An 18,722-nucleotide genomic window follows, 5' to 3' on the forward strand; every position below is an offset into this window, starting at 1 on the left:
ACGCGCTCAGACATTCCTCTCAGTCTCACTTGCATTTTGGGATTTGTAGACCTAACAGTTAAAAATTCCGAAGTAGCCAATTCTAGGACTATAACTCCCTGGAGGAAAATCTGTCCATGTGATTTGGAGACGCCGAATTGTGCGATGGGATTGTTAGTTCAGTAATCCACTTCCTTAATTGGATGATTATCGCTGTTCCAAATCAAAGACTACATATCCCAGTGGGCAGCGCGAAAACACCTTTCTCAGCCTCTCTCTTACGTCAGTGTCTCCATCAGCATCCTTTCCGCTGTGTACCCAGATGCCTGACGGGTATTGTAGTTTTGTTACAGAAGCCTGCGGTAACATTTATGGGCGGACCATTAATTTGTACTGCAACTCCCGGCTGGCATCGCGGCTCTACCAATTTATACCCGAGGAAGATGGCGGTGGCGCTGAAGAAGCAGAGGAGGCGGCAGCCACGGCGCTGAAAGCAAAGGAGACGTGCTTCAGACGGTCGAGGGAGGCGTTTAGCAAAAAGAGAAAATTACAACCGGCAGAAGTGATTGCGTGAAGCTCCACCCCTCCCCAAGCCCCCGTCCCATTGGTTAAAGCAGCAAAAATGGCTGTCCATTGAGTTGTAGCCCCTTTCCAGTCGGCTGGAGTTGCTTATTGGTTTCTTCTCGTTTTCTTGCTCCCTCCCAATACAAAACTTTGGGCTGGTTGTTATCCCGAACCCTTACCCTGAACTGCGAGAAAAAGGGCAGGTAACGGTGCCGCTTTCCCCGAAACCCCCCTTCCCGTGGTCCACCTTTTTGGAACAAGGCTTTGATGTTGTTTGGTCGGTTCCATTTCACTTCTTTCCACCCGTTCCCTGCTTTTGCTATAAATCTTCAGCTCAAAAGTTTGGCTCAAGCTGTCTTCCCTTGGCAACCTTTTTTACTCGTTTTGCCCTGAGTCTATTTACCTGTCCCTCTTTTCCCAAAGACTTCACTTTGTGACTGCCCTGACCTGTGAGTCACTATCAGTAGTTTGCCTATCCGTCTAAATCAAAATATCGATCTTATTTATTAAATCTTCTTGGTAGGAACAAAGTTCTATTTGTAATTCTGAGGGGATTTTTACTTTAATTACAAGGAGCTCTGGAAGTTCAGTTTCCAGCGTAGGGTAGGAATGTTTCCCTGGATCTGGAAGCCCTGATTTTATCTGAGGACTCCCTGGCCTCCAATATTGGCTCTTTCTTCCCCCACCTCTTTTTCTGAGAAGCTACTTAACAAGGCTCAGTGCCACACCACATCCAGTAGCTAGCAGGGACTTCAATATCTTCTCCAGTGTCTCTGTGCAGGCCACGCAGAGGAGGAGGAAGGGGCGAGCCCACTTTCTGCATATAGCTGGGTGGTGGGCAGGTGGTAATGGAACGCAGAAGAATCTGACTGACCCAGTGGCAGAGGTTTGCAGGTCCTTTTCTGAGATTCAGACCCACCTCTTCAAAGAGAGGACAGAACTTTTGGACTGAAGGGTTGTTTCTCTTTGAGGACCCAGTGCCACTCACCCACCATGGCAGCCAAAGGGAAGCGGAGTGGCCAACAGTGGCCGGAAGAGCAGCTGATCCAGCAGCATGGGCTCCACTCGTTGCACCGCATGTTCCAGATCGTGGGGGCCCAGCTCACCCACCGGGATGTGCGGGTGCTCTCCTTCCTCTTTGTGGATGTCATCGCCGACTACGAGCGGGGACTGATCCGGAGCGGCCGCGACTTCTTCCTGGCCTTGGAGCGGCAGGGCCGCTGCGACGAGACTAACTTCCAGCACGTGCTCCAGCTCCTGCGTATCATCACCCGGCACGACCTGCTGCCCTACGTCACGCTCAAGAGGCGCAAGACTGGTAAGTAGCCGCTTTGGGGAGGTAGCACTAAACGAAGCCACTGCCTGTGCCTTCAGGCTGAGATGCAGCCTCCTGCAGTTGCTATCTTAAAGAGTTATGTAATGAGCTGCCACAGTTATCTCATTGGGGCTTTGTGAGAATTGGACACCATGCACCCCTGTTTATGCACTACCCTCGCCATGGCTCTGCACAATCCCCTCCTCGCAGTCCTGCACCTCGAGTTGTACAGTCTCATACTCTGCTGTCATGGAGATCGTGAGGCCTATGGGCTCAAAGCCAAATGTCAAAGCATTTCCTGACTTAATAGTGGTAGAAAAATACAGCACCGAACAGGCCCTTCAGCCCATCTAGTCTGCCGAAGCCTTTAAACTGCCTACTCCCATCGACCTGTACCTGGACCATACCTCTCCATAACCCTAACATCCATGTACCGATCCAAATTTCTCCTAAACACTGAAATCGGGCTCACATGCACCACTTGCACTGGCAGCTGGTTCGACAGCTGATGATTCCACATAACCATATAACAATTACAGCACGGAAACAGGCCCATCTCGGCCCTTCTAGTCTGTGCCGAGCGCTTACTCTCACATAGTCCCTGTGACCCACACTCAGCCCATAATCCTCCATTCCATTCCTGTCCATATACCTATCCAATTTAACTTTAAGTGACAATACTGGCCCTGCCTCTACCACTTCTACTGGAAGCTCGTTCCACACAGCTACCACTCTCTGAGTAAAGAAATTCCCCCTCGTGTTACCCTTAAACTTTTGCTCCCCAACTCTCAAATCATGTCCTCTTGTTTGAATCTCCCCTACTCTCAATGGAAAAGCTTATCCACGTCAGCTCGATCTATCCCCCTCATAATTTTAAACACCTCTATCGTCCCCCCTCAACCTTCTACGCTCCAAAGAATAAAGACCTAACTTATTCAACCTTTCCCTATAACTGAGGTGCTGCAATCCAGGTAACATTCTAGTAAATCTTCTCTGTACTCTCTCCATTTTGTTGACATCTTTCGTATAATTCGGTGACCAGAACTGTACACAATACTCAAAATTTGGCCTTACCAATGCCTTGTAAAGTTTTAACATTGCATCCCAACTCCTATGCTCAATGCTCTGATTTATAAAGGCCAACATACCAAAAGCTTTCTTCACCACCCTATCCACATGAGATTCCACCTTCAGGGAACTATGCACCATTATTCCTAGATCACTCTGTTCTACTGCATTCTTCAATGCCCTACCATTTACCATGTATGTCCTATTTGGATTATTCCTACCAAAATGTAGCAGCTCACACTTATCAGCATTAAACTCCATCTGCCATCTTTCAGCCCACTCTTCTAACTGGCCTAAATCTCTCTGCAAACTTTGAAAATCTACTTCATTATCCACAACACCACCTATCTTAGTATCATCTGCATACTTACTAATCCAATTTACCACCCCATCATCCAGGTCATTAATGTGTATGTCAAATACTATAATGTGTATATATACAGTCCTAATGAAAGGTCTTGGCCCAAAATGTCGACTGTACTCTTTTCTGTTGATGCTCCCTCACCTACTGAGTTACTTTTCTACCTGTGGCACCACGCTTAGTTAACTATGGACATGTATTTCCAGGTCTGTCTGTTCTACTGCGCTCCTCATTGCGCCACCGCTCACTGTGTAAGACCTACCCCAGATGGTATTGTCAAAGAGCAACAGCTCACACTTGTCTGCATTAAATTCCATCTGCCATTTTCCAGCCCATTTTTCCAGCTGGTCCAAATCCCTCTGTAAATCATGATAGCCTTCCTCACTGTCCACTACACCCTCAATTTTGGTGTCATTTGCAAATCCGGTTAACCACGTTATCATCCAGTTCGTTGATATAGATGACAAACAACAACAGACTCGGCACCGATCCCTCTGGCTCACCACCGGTCACAGGCCTCCAGTCAGAGAGGTGCACGTCTACTACCACTCTCTGGCTTCTCCCACTAAGTCAACATCTAGTCCGATTTGCTACTTCATCCTGAATAGCAACTAAGGCTACGTCCACACTACACCAGATAAATCTGTAACCAAAGCTTTTTCTCTTAATTTTTACCCTTCGTCCACACTAAAACTGCGTTTTCGTCCCCCGAAAATGGAGATTTTCAGAAACGCTCTCCAGCGTGTGTAATATTGAAAACGTCGGATTGGCAAGAGCAGTGTGGACGGGGTAACTGGAGAAATCTAAAAACGCTGTCATGATCTGCTGGAACAGATGGTGACAGTAGCGTGCTATTTCATTGTTTTCTTGAACGCAACCTAACAATTTCAGAATAGATGGCAACAAGACTGAAGCCAGAAGAGTTAGAAATGCACTCACCAAATACCCATAAAAACCCATAACTTACTGAATAAATAAGTATACTCACTTTGCCCTGTTTTCTGTCCTTGCTTGTATGAAGGTGGTTTACCTATTTATGTAAGTACTTCTCAAATAGATGTGTAACAGCCTAATGTAACATTGTATGTAAATACAGGATAACACTGATGCAGACATGTTTTATACATTCAACAAGGGGCTTTATTAATGCAACAGAGTTGGTCAGTTTTTCAGTGTTCGTTGTCAGCCGGGTCGTACTGTACGTGAACTCCCTGTCTGTTGCCTCCATATACTTCAGTATTTGTTCTTTTTGCTTTTTGCCCCTGGGTGAAGGGCAACAGCTGTCTGTCGTTTAAGTTTTTCTAGTCTGTAACTGAACAAACGCGCACTAGGTCTTTCGCGGCGAGATTCGACACCAAGCATGTTGCTTGTTTTCAGTAGATGTGTCCTGCTCAGTAGGAGGAGATTCGCCAAAATATCCATCTTAATGTGGACCCAGATATTTTTTAAAATGCCTAGTGTGGGCACCTATCGTTTTTACACGGAACCGGCGTTTTCAAAATTATCCGGTCTAGTGTGGACATAGCCTAAACCACCTTAACCAGCCTCCCATGTGGGACCTTGTTAAATGCCTTGCTAAAGTCTGTGTAGACAACATCCACTGCCTTGCCTTCATCAACTTTCCTGGTAACTTCCTTGAAACACTCAACAGGATTAGTTAGACATGATCCACCATGCACACAGCCATGCTGACTATGCCTGATCAGTCCCTGTCTATCCAAATACTCAAGGTATATCTGGCCCCTTAGAAGACCTTCTAATATATTGCTCTCCACTGATCTTGGGCTCACCGGCCTATAATTCCTGGATACATTTAGAGCCTTTATTAATCAGTGAATATTAGCTATCCTTCAATCCTCTGGCACCTCACCTTTTGCCAAGGATGATTTAAATATCTCTGCTAGGCCCCTGCAGTTTCTGCACATTACAGATTCTCAATCTGCCCATTAATTCTGTGACCACCAGTGAACTGAATGAGAAATTTGCTGCAGACAGCCTGTGGGGGGAAACTGGAGCGCCCTGGGAAACCCATGTGCTCACAGGGGAGACGGGCAAAGTGCACACAGGCAAGACTAAGATGGGGGTGGAACCCGGATTGTTGGAGTCGTGTGGCAGCAGCACCACCACACTGCTGTCTCTTCTGAATCACGTGCCTGTAAGGATATATGGAGTCCTTTTCGTGCCCGGTCTCCTGTATCGCCTGAGCTTTCCACTATCAGCCATTTTCTATATCTGCTGCCTTTCTGGGGATAATAAGATGTGTGGAATGCTTGCCTTTATTAGGTGAGGCATTGAGTTCAAAAGTCAGGATGTTATGTTGCAACTTAAAAAAAGCTGTTAAAGCCACATATGAAGAATTACAAATGGTTCTGGTCACCTCATTACAGAAAGGATGTTCCTGTTTGCAGAGGCGTGTTCCTGTGCTGTACTGGTCTCTGTTCTCCATTCTGCTCTGTCCAGAGAGCTCTGCCTTTAACTTGCAAACAGTCCTTCTCCTGTTGAGACCTGTAAAGACCACCTTTGTTTAATTACAGTTCTTCTTGTGAAGCTGCAACCCCATTTCACCTGGATCCAGTCTGTTCCCCAACCCTGGAAACTGGTTCTGCTCCAATCCATTGATTTTACTCTTGGAGAGGCCTACGTCCTCATCTGTTCAGATTGGTTTAGATCCTGTAACGCCCTATGGGTTGTAGGGGTGCCTTCGCATGTCTTGGGCTAGTGAGTCCCACTGCTCTCCAGGCCAGACCACAACCCATGTCCTCCAACTCGGTGGCTTGCTCTAGTCTTGGACACATGGCTGTTGTAGTTCTTCGGGAGCTTATTCGCTCTAGCTAGTGATGCCATGTCAACACCACCCCCTCGTCTCAGTTAACCCACCAGCTGAAGCCATGTGCCGCTTGGAGGCAGACGTGAGAGATTCAGGAGATGGATGGGGACCAGTGATGTCTGTCCACCCTATGAGGTAGCGTGCAACTGCCGGACTTCAAGGGTCATCAGTACTGCATCTGTCCAGAGCCCTCTACCCCCTACACCTCGTCAGTAGCTACACTCTAATCCTTGTAATGCTGTGATCGCTATTAGCTAGAAATTATCTCTTGATGCTTTCCCCACCTGGCCTGGCTCATTAATTAGACCGCTTAGACAGTGAAATGGCCCTGGTAAGTTCAAACTGAGTGGAAGTAGTGTCTCAATAAATCGGACTAAACACCTGCGGACCCGGACTCTTCCTTCCCGGTGGGTGAAGTCGCTCTCGATACACCTATTGAGGAAGTATTTTCTCTGCAGCTGTTGGGTGAGCTTAAAGAACTGGGGCAGTTTCTCTCAACGTACATCCTGTGCCATGTAGGAGTTTTAATTTTACTGAGATGCAGTGCAGAATAAGGGCTTCCAGCCCTTTGAGCCATGCCGCCCAGCAATCCCCAGTTTAAGCCTCGCCTAATCACGGGACAGTTTACAATGACCGATTCACCTATGTCTTTTCTGGCATCTTCACCCCACATTCAGGACGAGTGCTCCGTTGTGGAAGCTGGCATGCCGAGCTTGAGTGACAGCTGATGTGACCTCGGTACATTCCTGAGACTGGGAGTTCTGTGGCGGGCAGGGTTCTGAGGTGGTGATGCAGCAACTAGAAGTCGTGCAGGTGGAGAGAGGCTGGATGACTGCTGGCCAGGACAGGGTGTAGTCAGTGTAAATGGGTGGTCAGGACAGACACAGTGGGCCGAAGAGCCTGTTTATCACATATACTTCTCACAACCAGAGTAAGCAATGACTGTAACTGTCCTGGGCTGTTTCTCTTTTCCCTCTCCCTTTGGGCAGATGTATAAGAACCTGGAACCACATACCAGCAGGCTCAGGGTGAGACGCAGGGATTACAATTCATACCAACACGCTGGAGGAACTCAGCAGGTCGGGCAGCATCCATGGAAATGAGCAGTCAATGTTTCAGGCCGAGACCCTTCGTCAGGGCTGAAGAGGGAGGGGGCAGGGGCCCTATAAAAAGAGGTTGAGGGAGGTTGGGAAGGAGAAGGCTGGTAGGTGCCAGGTGAAAAATCAGTAAGGGGAAAGATCAAGGGGTGAGGGAGGGGATAGGCAGGAAAGGTGATGGAGGAATGTAAGGGGAAAGCATTATGGTATATGAGGTGTTGCTTCTCCAACCTGACTTTGGCCTCATCATGGCAGTAGAGGAGGCCATGTATAGACATATCCGAATGGGAATGTGAAGCAACCACCCACCTTAACTCTGCTTCACATTCCCATTCGGATATGTCCATACACGTCACCTCTACTGCCATGATGAGGCCAAACTCAGGTTGGAGGAGCGATACCTTGTAGACTGTCTTGGTTGTCTCCATCCCCTTAGTATGAACACTGAATTCTCCAACTTGCGGTAATTCCCTCCCTCTCCCTTCGCCCATCCCATTTTCACTCTGCCTCCTCCTCCAGATGCCTATCACCTCTCTGATGATTCTGCCTTCTACTATGCAGAGTGCTTTCCCTTTACATTCCTCCATCACCTTTCCTGCCTATCTCCTCCCTGCTTCCCCTACCCCACCCCTTGATCTTTCCCCTTACTGGCTTTTCACTTGGCACCTACCAGCCTTCTTCCCACCCTCCCCCCACCTTCTTTATAGGGCCCCTGCCCCCTCCTCCTTCAGTCCTGACGAAGGGTCTCGGCCCGAAACATTGACTGCTCGTTTTCATGGATGCTGCCCAACCTGCTGAGTTCCTCCAGCATGTTGTGCATGTTGCTTTGACCCCAGCATCTGCAGAGTATTTTGCATTTACAATTTATACCGATGCTAGAGCTCTGCAGGGACCAACAGGTGTGGGTTCGCTGACAGATGGTGACTGAGGAGCAAAAGGAGGTGGGAGAGAGATTGGGCAACAAGGGAAGACGTGCCAGCTCAGCTCACTTCCCCTCCTCTCCCTCCTTCCAGTGTCGCCGGATCCTGTGGACAAGTATCTGGAGCAGAGTTCTGTCACCTATGTTGTACCTCGAAGCCTGGCTGCTGAGGGAGCGACAGAGCACAACAAAACAGGTGGGAAGAAGCACAGGACAGGTACACGGTACACTGTCCCGTCATACAGTACACTCCCAGGGCACAGTTCAGTTTGAGTGAGGCTCCCTCTGCACTGTCCCACCATGCGCCTGCCCTGCACTGTCCCGCCGCGCGCTCCCAGGGCATGTGTCAGACACAGTGAAGCTCATTCGTACTGTCCCTACAGACTCCCAAGGCATGGCTCAGACATGGTGAAGGTCCATCTCCATTCTCTCCTTATTTTCCCTTTAGGCCGTTTACTGTGTTGTGCCCCTGTGGCTCCTCACCCCCTACGACAGAGAGTGCACCGTGGCCGTGCTGTGGGGAGCCGGCGGGGAAAGCAGAAGACTGCTGTGCTGGACAGCAAGGAGAAGCAAACCTGCGGTGAGTTCTTCTGTGAGTTTCCCCGTGCCACCTATGATAATCTCCCTCTGCTTCCCACAGCCATCACTCGTTGGTGCTCAGGAATCCAGCAAATTGATCCCCCCATCACCAGTGGGACAGCCTCCCACATTTCCACTGGCCACAGTACTTCTCACCAACTCTTGTCTCCTTCCCGATGTTATCGCTTCTTCACCTGGCCCTTCTTTCCTTTGGACTTCACCTCCTAGGATCACTCTCTGCTTACTGTTGCACCCCTACTAGCCCTGTGTAGAACACAGCTCAGTATCCATAGTATTGTGCCAGCCTATGTTAACATACTCCACATTAAATCTAACCCTTGCCTCCCACACAGCCTGCAACTCTAATGCTCCTCTTCTATCAGTCACTACCAGCACCTGCAGCAGTGTATTCCAGGCACCCACCACTCTGTATAAAACCTACCTCTGACATCTCCCCTAAACTTTTTGCTCACCTTAAACCAATATCCTCTGGTACGGCCATTGCTATCCTGGGAAAGAAAGTGCTGGCTGTTTACTCTTATGCTTTCCACAATCTTACACACCTCTGTCATGTTTTCTCTTACCCTCCATTGCTCCACAAAGAGAAAAGCCCCAGCTAGCTAAGCTTATCCTCAAAGATGTGCTCGCTAATCCAAGCAGCATCTTGGTATATCACCTGTGCACCCTCAAGCTTGCATATTGTTCCTATAATGAGATAGCCAGCAATCAATACAATTCTCTAGTCTAACCAGTTTTGTACAGCTGCTCCATTATCTCTTCTCTCTTGCCAAATGAAGGCCAGCACGCCATCGGTCGCCGTAGCCACCCTGTCAACTTATGTGGCAACACTGAAGGAGCCCGTTCCTCCACACTGCTAACAAACTTGTAATCCACCTTTAAGTTCGCTTCACACTTTCCCAAATTGAACTCATCTGCTTTTCCTCCACCCAACTCTGCATCCTGTCTGTATCCCGTTGTAACCTACAACCTTTCACACAATCCACAATGGAGACATGAGATTCTGCAGATGCTGCAAGTCTTGACCAGCTCACACAAAGTGCTGGTAGAACTTGGTAGGCCAGGCAGTATCTGTGGAGGGAATTACAAGTGACTTTTCATCAGGACTGCAAAAGAAGGGGAAATAAGCCAGAATAAAGTTGGGAGTTCTCACCATGGATCCAGTCCCTGTATGCTTCTGTCCCTTATCAGGAAGACCTCAGGCTCCCCACTTCTTTCTTGACAACAGACTCCACCATTTCCCCTCCACCACCACACTCCTCCATCTGTTGGAACTGATACTTAATTCTCAATGATTTCTCTTTTGGCTCCTCTAAACCCAATGCGCAGCCATGATTACTCACGTAGACCCCCAGATATGCCTGATTTTTTTTTTTGTCAGCTGTGTGTTCCAAGCCTACACTAGTAATTCTCCACAACTCTTTCTGCGCTACTTTGATGACTATTATTGCTTCATGCCCCCATGCTGAACTCATCAATTTCATCAACTTTGTCTCCAGCTCCTACCCTGCCTTCAAACTTACTTGATCTATCTCTGACACCTCTCCCCTTTCTTGATCTCTGGATATAGACTATCTACTAACTTCTTTTACAAACCCACTGACTCTCACAGCTATGTATCCTGAGTACATCTCTTCCTGCACTGTCATTTATAAAAATGTTATTCCCTTCTCACCGTTTTTCCACCTCCGTTGGATCTGTTCCCAGTATGAGGCTTTCCATTCCTGGATATGAGATGTCCTCCTTCAAAGAATGGGAATTCCTTTCCTCTACTCTTGATTCTGGCCTCACAACGTTCTCCACCATCTCAGAAGGATCCCAGCACTAGGCATGTCTTTCCCCTGCCCCTCATTTCTGCAGGGATCACTCTGTCCCTTGTTCACTTGTCCCTCACCACTGATCTCCCTCCTGGCACTATCCCTGCAAGTGGTAGAAGTGCTATACCTGCCCCTTCACCTCCTCCCTCACCACCATTCAGGGCCCCAAACAGTCCCTCAGGTGAAGCAACATTTCACTTGCTGCAAGTCTGTCAATGTCATTTATTGCATCTGGTGTTTCCCATTGATGGAGTTTGGGGGAGTGAGCAACTTTACTTTATATTTGTTCTTTCCATTGCAACAGCTGGAATCTGCTGTTGGCCACCCATTTTAGTTCTACTTCCCATTCCCCCACTAAAGCCTCTGTCCATGGTGAGGCGAAACTCAGGACGCCTTTGCTGTCTCCAACCTAATTCCGGTAATCATTCCCCCCTCATCTCACTACAGGAAGGATTTGGATACTATAGAGAGAGCACAGAGGAGATTTACAAGGATGTTGACTGAATTGGAGGGCATACCTTATGAGAATAGGTCGAGTGAACTTGGCCTTTTCCCCTTGGAGCGACTGAGGATGAGAAGTGACCTGATAGAGGTGTATAAGAAGATACGAGGCATTGATTGTGTGGATAGTCAGAGGCTTTTCCCAGGGCTGAAATGGCTACACAAGGGGTCATAGTTTTAAGGTGCCTGGAAATGGGTACCAAAGGGATGTCAGGGGTAAGTTTTTCCATATGTAGTTGTTGGTGTGTGGAATGCACTGCAGCGGTGGTGGTGGAAGGGGATACAATAGGGTCTTTTAAGAGCCTCTTGGATAGGTACATGGAGCTTAGAAAAATAGAGGGCTATGTGCTAGGGAAATTCTAGGCAGTTTCTAGAGTAAGTTACATGGTTGGTATAACGCAGTGGGCCAAAGGGTCTGTAATGTGCTGTGGATTTCTATGTTCTCTTTTACTGCCCACCCCTGTGTTCTCTCATTCGGTAGCCATCTCATTCCTTCTCTCACTCTGCCCCGCCCTTATGACCAGGACCAAGACTCACCTGTCACTTGCCTGATTGCACTCCTCCCACATTCTTATTCTTGCTTCTTTCCTTTCCTTTCTGGTCCTGATGAAGGGTCTTGGCTTAAAATATACACTGTTTATAGCTCTCAGATGCTGCCTGATCTGAGTTTACCACTATCCACAACACCAGCATCCCCTCTGTATATGCAAACTAACTTAACCATCCCCTCGGCTTCTTCATCAAAGTTAATTGTAAACATCACAAAAAAGAGATCCCAGAAGAGCTGCCTGTAGAAAACCACTGCTCACCATCCTCCAGACAGAATACACTGCCTTTATGGAGCAGAATTAGGCCATTCAGTCCATCAAGTCTACTGCGCCATTCCATCATAGCTGATCCCGGACTCCACTCAACCCATGCACTTGTGTTCTTGCCTTATCCTTTGATGTCCTGACCGGTCAGGAAACTGTCAACTTCCTCTTAAAACGTACCTACAGACTTGGCCTCCACTGGGATCTGTGGCAGAACATTTGATGGATTCACTACTCTCTGGCTTAAAAAAAAATCCTCCTTACCTCTGTTCTGAAAAGTTGCCCCTCAATTTTGAGGCCATACCCTCTAGTTCTGGATACCCCAAGCATAGGAAACATCCTCTCCACATCTACCCTATCTCGTCCTTTCAACATTCAGTAGATTTCATTGAGATTTCCGCCCCCCCCCCCCCCCCCCAAATGCCATTTTCTAATTTCCAGAGTGTACAGGCCCAAAACTGCCAAATGCTCCTCGTGTGTTAATCCCTCCCCCTCCCCCCCCTTAATTTCTGGAATCATCCTCATGAACCTCCTTTGGACTCTCTCCAATGACAACACATCCTTTCTGGAATATTGGGCCCAAAACTGTTGACAATACTCCAAGTGCAGCCTGACTGGTGTCTTATAAAGCCTCAGCATTATCTCCTTGCTTATATTCTATTCCACTTGAAATAAATACCAACATTGTATTTGCCTTCCTTATCACGGACTCAACCTGTAAATTAGCCATCTGGGGGTCTTGCACGATGACTCCCAAGGCTCTCTGCACCTCTGCTTGAACTTTCTCCCCATTCATATAACAGTCACAACTGTTGTTCCTTTTACCGAAATGCATGATCTTACATCTCCCAACACTGTAATCCTTCTGTCACTATTTTGCCCATTCTTCCAATTTGTCTAAATACTAATGCAATTGCCACAAAGACATCTTTTCCATTATCTAAATCATTGACAAACAATGTGAAAAATAATGTTTCCAATACTGACCCCTGAAGAACACCACTAGTCACTGACAGTCAACCAGAAAGGCCCCCTTTATTCCCACTTGGCTGCCTCCTGTCTGTCAACCGTTCCTCTACCCGTGCCAGTATCTTTCCTGTAACACCTTGGGATTCTGTCTTGTTAAGCAGCCTCATGTGTGGCACCTTATCAAATGCCTTCTGAAAATCTAAGTCAATGACATTCACTGCCTCTCCTTTGTCCATCTTGCTTGTTACTTCCTCGAAGAACTAACAGATTGGTCAGGTAATACTTCCCTTCACAGAAAGCATGCTGACTTTGACTTATTTTATTATTAGTCTCCAAGTACCCCGAAACCTCATCCTTAATAATAGACTCCAACACTTTCCCAACCACTGAGGCTTGGCTAAATGGCCTATAATTTCTTTTGCCTTCCTCCCTTAAAGAGTGGAGTGATGTTTGCAATCTTCCAGTCCTGTGGGAACATGCAAGTGATTCTTGAAAGATATGACCAATGCATCCGTTATCTCTTCAGCAACCTCTCAGGACTCTGGGATGCAATCCATCTGTCCAGGTGTCTTATCCACCTTAATTCCATTGCGTTTGCCTAACACTTTTTCTTTTGTAATGGCAATGGCACTCACTCCTGCTCCCTGGCACTCAGGGACCTCTGACATTGCTAATCTGAAAACAGGTGCAAAGTACCTATTAAGTTCATCTCTTTAGTCCCCCATTACTACCTCAGCAGCATCATTTTCCAGTGGTCCAATATCAACACTCTTTTTCAATCTTTTTATTAATATCAACATGATAAGATTAGTACATAGATAATGGGATTACAAATTTACAAAATTAAAGTGAACATAAAAGGATACACAAGCAATGAGTACAATATAGTTAATTCTTCCCAAGTCATGAATGATACAAATGTCATATAAACAAAACAAAAAAACTAAGTAATTCATGTTGAAAAAAAGAAGAGAAAAAGAAGAAAAAAATAATACCCTAAGAAAAACTAAACTAACAAACTAACCACTAACAATTAAGGGGAAAAAAAGGAAAGAAGAAAAAAAAAGGGCTATTTATAGTATCTATAAAAAAAAATTACAAAATCATCAGTGTCCCCAACTCCAATCCTCTCAACAACCAGAAAAACAAATAGGATTGGAACAGGGTCAAATTACATCATGTGAAAATATTGAAATCTTTTCAAATTTAATAGAAGGGTCATATATGACACTTCTAATTTTCTCCAAATTTAGACATAACATAGTTTGAGAAAACCAATGAAATATGGTAGGGGGATTAATTTCTTTCCAATTTAACAAAGTAGATCTTCTAGCCATTAATGTAAGAAATGCAATCATCCGACAAGCTGAAGAAGATAAATGGATTGACTCCATCATTGGTAAACCAAAGATTGCAGTAATAGGATGAGTTTGTAAATCAACGTACAATACCATGGAAATAATATCGAAAATGTCTTTCCAATATTTCTTCAAAAGCGGACATGACCAAAACATATTAGTTAAAGAAGCTATCTCAGAATGACTTCTGTCACATATAGGATTTATATGGGAATAATTATCTAATAAATATAATTTGCCCAGATCTCATTTTTTTAGATATTTACAGATCAGGAATTTCTTGCACACTGTACTTCCTACCTTTCCAAATCTTGATTCTTCGGGTATTTTGGAGAAATTGTTAGAACTAAATACTTTTCAGAAAGGTGTAATATCAAATGTTTACAATATAATTATGAAAATACGTTCAGAGGCCTTTTATAAGATTAAAAATGATTGGGAAAGAGAACTTAACTTAATATCTATTGAGAATTGGGATAAAATTCTTCAATTAGTTGATTTATCCTCTATATGTGCTAAACATACATTGATACAGTTTAAAGTTGTGCACAATATCAACTCTCAACTCCCTTTTACTCCTTATATAAAAAAAAACTGAAAAGATTTTAGTATCCTGCTTTATATTTTTGGCTAGTTTGCCCTGATATTTCACCATTTTTGTTGAAGCTTTTTTTGTTGCCTTTTGTTGGATTTTAAATTCTTCCCAGCCATCTAACTTCCCACTCACTTTTACTACCTTATGCCCTTTCCTTGGCCTTTATGTTAATTTCCCTTGTCAGCCACAGTTGCCTAGTCCTGCATTTAACAACAGCTGCTTCTGTGGGACATATCTATCCTGCTTTTTATGAACTATTCGCAGAAACTTCAGCCACCTCTTCTCTGCCGTCATGCCTGCCAGTAACCTCCTCCAAGCCACCTGGGCAAGATCCTCATTCGTGCCCCTGTAGTTTCTTTTATTCCACTGTGATACTGATGTTCCTGACTTGTGCTTCACCCTCGCAGAAACAGTCCATTGAGTCTGCTGTGCCTTTCCATCATGGCTGATTTATTATCCCTCTCAACCCAATTCTCCTGACAGCACACTGACTAATTGTGAACATATCAACCTCTGCTTTAAATGTACGCAATGACTTGTCTCCAGCCATTTGATGCAATGAATTCCAATGATTTACTGTACTCTGGCTAAACAAATTCCTCCTCATCTTGAGGATGTTCCTGAGGGATGTTCTTGTGTTCTGAGGCTGTGCCCTCTAGTCCTAGAGGCACTTGAATAGGTATTATCTTCACCATATCCTCTCTATCTAAACCTTTCAATATATAATGCATTTCACCCATTGTTCTAAACTCCACTGAGTGCAGGCCCAGAGCCATCAAACACTTCTCATATTTTAATTATCTCTTTTCCAGAATCATTGTTGTGAACCTCCTTTGGACCATCTACATGGCCAGCGCATCTTTTCTTAGATAAGGAGCCCAAAACTGCTCACAATACTCCAAGTGCATTCTGACCGATGCCTTATTAAGCCTCAGTGTGTACATCCTGCTTTTGTATTCTAGTCCTCTGCAAATTAAAGTTAACATTGCATTTGACTTGCTTGCCACCAGCTCACCTTCAAGTTGACCTTTCGTGAAACCTGCACAAAGGCTCCCAAGTCCCATTGCACCTGTGATTTTTGAATTTTCTCCCCAATTAGAAAATGGTTTTCGCCTTTAATCCTTCTACCAAAGTGCATAGCAGTACACTTCCCTCCACAATATTCCATCTGCTGCTACTTTGCCCATTCTCCCGATCTGCTTGGGTCCTTCTGCAGTCTCCTGGTTCCTCAATACTACCTGCCCCTCCACTTACCTTTGAATCGTCCTCAACTTGGTCACAAAGCCATCAATTCCACCATCCAGATCATTGCCATGTAACATGAAAAGAAGCAGTCCCAACACCCCTGTGGAACACAACTGGTCACCAGCAGGCAGCCAGAAACGTACCCCCTCTAGCCCCACTCTTTGCCTCCTGTCAGACTCCAGCATCTTCCCAACCACTAAGGTTAACTAGCCTATAATTTCCTTTGCCTCACTTCCTTAAAGAATGAAGTTATACTTGCAATTGGTCTGGAACCATTCCAGAATCTAGGAATTCTTGAAAGATTGCTACTAATGCTTCCACAATCTCTTGAACCCTGGGGTGTAGTCCATCTGGTCCAGGTGACTTATCTACCTCGGACCTTTCAGCTTCCCAAGCACCTTCTCCCTGGTAATAACAACTACACTCACTCCTGTCCCCTGACACTCTCGAACTTCTAGTGATTAGGGATTAGTGTCTGGGTATTTTTGATTTGCTTTCTAGCTGGTTCAGTACAATATTGTGGGCCAAATGGCATCTTCCTGTTTTAACTTGTATCAGGGTCCTTTTACCCTTGCAATTTCTTAACTCTACTCAAGGATTCTACATCTTTCAATCCAATGTCTCCTTTTTCTAAGGATATTACCCTTGCAATTTCTTAACTCTACTCAAGGATTCTACATCTTTCAATCCTATGTCTCCTTTTTCTAAGGATATGATTTTTTTTTAACATACAGAACAACCCCACCTAAGCTGCTGACCTGCATATCCTTTCAATACAGTGTGTAGTGATTTTTGGACTGCCCTCTGCCTTCTGTGAGCCAGTCAAATCCAATTCCACGCAGCCAAATTTTCCATGGACCCACTTTACTAACTCAACCCCACCCTTCTCTATGTAATCTGTAGGGGAGAGGAGGCAGATGGATTTTAATGCTGATAAAGTGTGAGTTGCTACATTTTGGTAGGAATAATCCAAATAGGACATACATGGTAAGTGGTAGGGCATTGAAGAATGCAGTAGAACAGAGTGATCTAGAAATAATGGTGCATAGTTCCCAGAAGGTGGAATCTCATGTGGATAGGGTGGTGAAGAAAGCTTTTGGTATGTTGGTCTTTATAAATCAGAGCATTGAGTATAGGAGTTGGGATGGAATGTTAAAATTGTACAAGGCATTGGTAAGGCCGAATTTGGAGTATTGTGTACAGTTCTGGTCACCGAATTATACGAAAGATGTCAACAAAATAGAGAGAGTACAGAGAAGTTTTACTAGAATGTTACCTGGGTTTCAGCACCTAAGTTACAGGGAAAGACTGAACAAGTTAGGACTTTATTCTTTGGAGTGTAGAAGGTTGAGGGGGGACTTGATAGAGGTATTTAAAATAATGAGGGGGATAGATCAAGTTGACGTGGATAGGCTTTTTCCATTGAGAGTTGGGGAGATTCAAACAAGAGGACATGATTTGAGAGTTAAGCTTAAGGGTAACACGAGAGGGAATTTCTCTACCCAGAGTGATGGCTGTGTGGAACGAGCTTCCAGTAGAAGTGGTAGAGGCAGGTTCGATATTGTCATTTAAAGTAAAATTGGATAGGCATATGGACAGGAAAGGAGTGGAGGGTTATGGGTTGAGTGCGAGCCAGTGGGACTAGGTGAGAGTAAGCGTTCGGCACAGACTAGAAGGGCTGAGATGGCCTGTTTCCGTGCTGTAATTGTTATGTGGTTATGGTTATATATCTCCCTTTCCATCCCCTCCATTCATCCTGTGCTTTTTCTCCTCAGACATCCGTCTGCGTGTGAGGGCCGAGTACTGTCAGCACCAGACGGCGCTGGAGGGCAATGTGTTCTCCAACAAGCCTGGGAGGCTGGAGCGCCAGTTCGAGCGGTTTGCACAGGCCAACACCATCCTCAAGTCCCGGGACCTAGGCTCCATCATTTGTGACATCAAGTTCTCCGAGCTTACTTACCTGGATGCCTTCTGGAGGGACTACATCAACGGCTCACTACTGGAAGCCTTGAAGGGTGTCTTCATCACCGACTCGCTCAAACAGGCCGTGGGCCACGAGGCCATCAAGCTCCTGGTGAATGTGGACGAAGATGACTACACAGCGGGTCGGCAACGGCTGCTGCGCAATCTCATGCTGCAGCACGGGCCCTGAGGGTGCAGGGCAAAGGGCAGCTGTCCCCCACCACACCAGCTGAGGGAGGCTGGGGAGAGGTTCAGAACTCTCATTCCCCCTCTTTCCATTCTCTCTCTCACCTCTCCTCCCCTACTTGCCACCACAGCCCTCCTAATTCTCTCTCCTGCCCTCCCCAACTCCTTGGGGTCCCAGTTCTCGGTCTGTCACCTGCCCTCCCTCCCCTGCCCCTTCACTCTGCTGTGCCCCAGGGATGTGCAGCCTGATTGCTCAGTGGCTGCCATCGGAGATGAGTTTGGAGAGTGGAGCAGGGAACTCTGAACCGCGAGAAGGCAGCTGTCCTGCCATGTTGGCAGAGCGCAGTGAACACTGGCATGTGAGAACTGCTCAGCTGAGAGACTGGTTCCCTCCCCTCACACACTTGCCGCACCGTGGTCACTTGCTCAACTCAATTGTGGTATTAAGGAAATAATCAGAGCTGTGAACTGTTCTACCCTGTGAAAATCTTCCATTCTTCTTGTGGTCTGTATAGGCAAAGGGCAGAAGAAGGAATAACAGCCTCTGTCC

At 46.0% G+C, this 18,722-nt stretch overlaps 1 protein-coding gene across 1 annotated transcript; it reads left to right on the forward strand.

Moving 5' to 3' along the window:
- Positions 1-401: 401 nt before the first annotated feature.
- Positions 402-18,645, forward strand: dedd (death effector domain containing). The gene is made up of 4 exons (XM_059949903.1): positions 402-1,861; positions 8,225-8,326; positions 8,579-8,710; positions 17,800-18,645. The coding sequence occupies exons 1-4, from the start codon at positions 1,537-1,539 to the stop codon at positions 18,174-18,176; spliced, it is 936 nt and encodes a 311-aa protein (XP_059805886.1). The 5' UTR covers positions 402-1,536; the 3' UTR covers positions 18,177-18,645.
- The last annotated feature ends 77 nt before the right edge of the window (positions 18,646-18,722 follow it).

This window comes from Hypanus sabinus, chromosome 25 (assembly GCF_030144855.1).
Source record: "Hypanus sabinus isolate sHypSab1 chromosome 25, sHypSab1.hap1, whole genome shotgun sequence".
NCBI lineage: Eukaryota > Metazoa > Chordata > Chondrichthyes > Myliobatiformes > Dasyatidae > Hypanus > Hypanus sabinus.

Bases quoted from the DNA above. Each gene is read 5' to 3' on its own strand.
- dedd (XM_059949903.1), top strand. From the start codon at position 1,537: ATGGCAGCCAAAGGGAAGCGGAGTGGCCAACAGTGGCCGGAAGAGCAG. The intron at 8,327-8,578 runs GTGGGAAGAAGC...TTTTCCCTTTAG, and splicing joins GACAGAGCACAACAAAACAG to GCCGTTTACTGTGTTGTGCC. The intron at 8,711-17,799 runs GTGAGTTCTTCT...TTTTCTCCTCAG, and splicing joins CAAGGAGAAGCAAACCTGCG to ACATCCGTCTGCGTGTGAGG.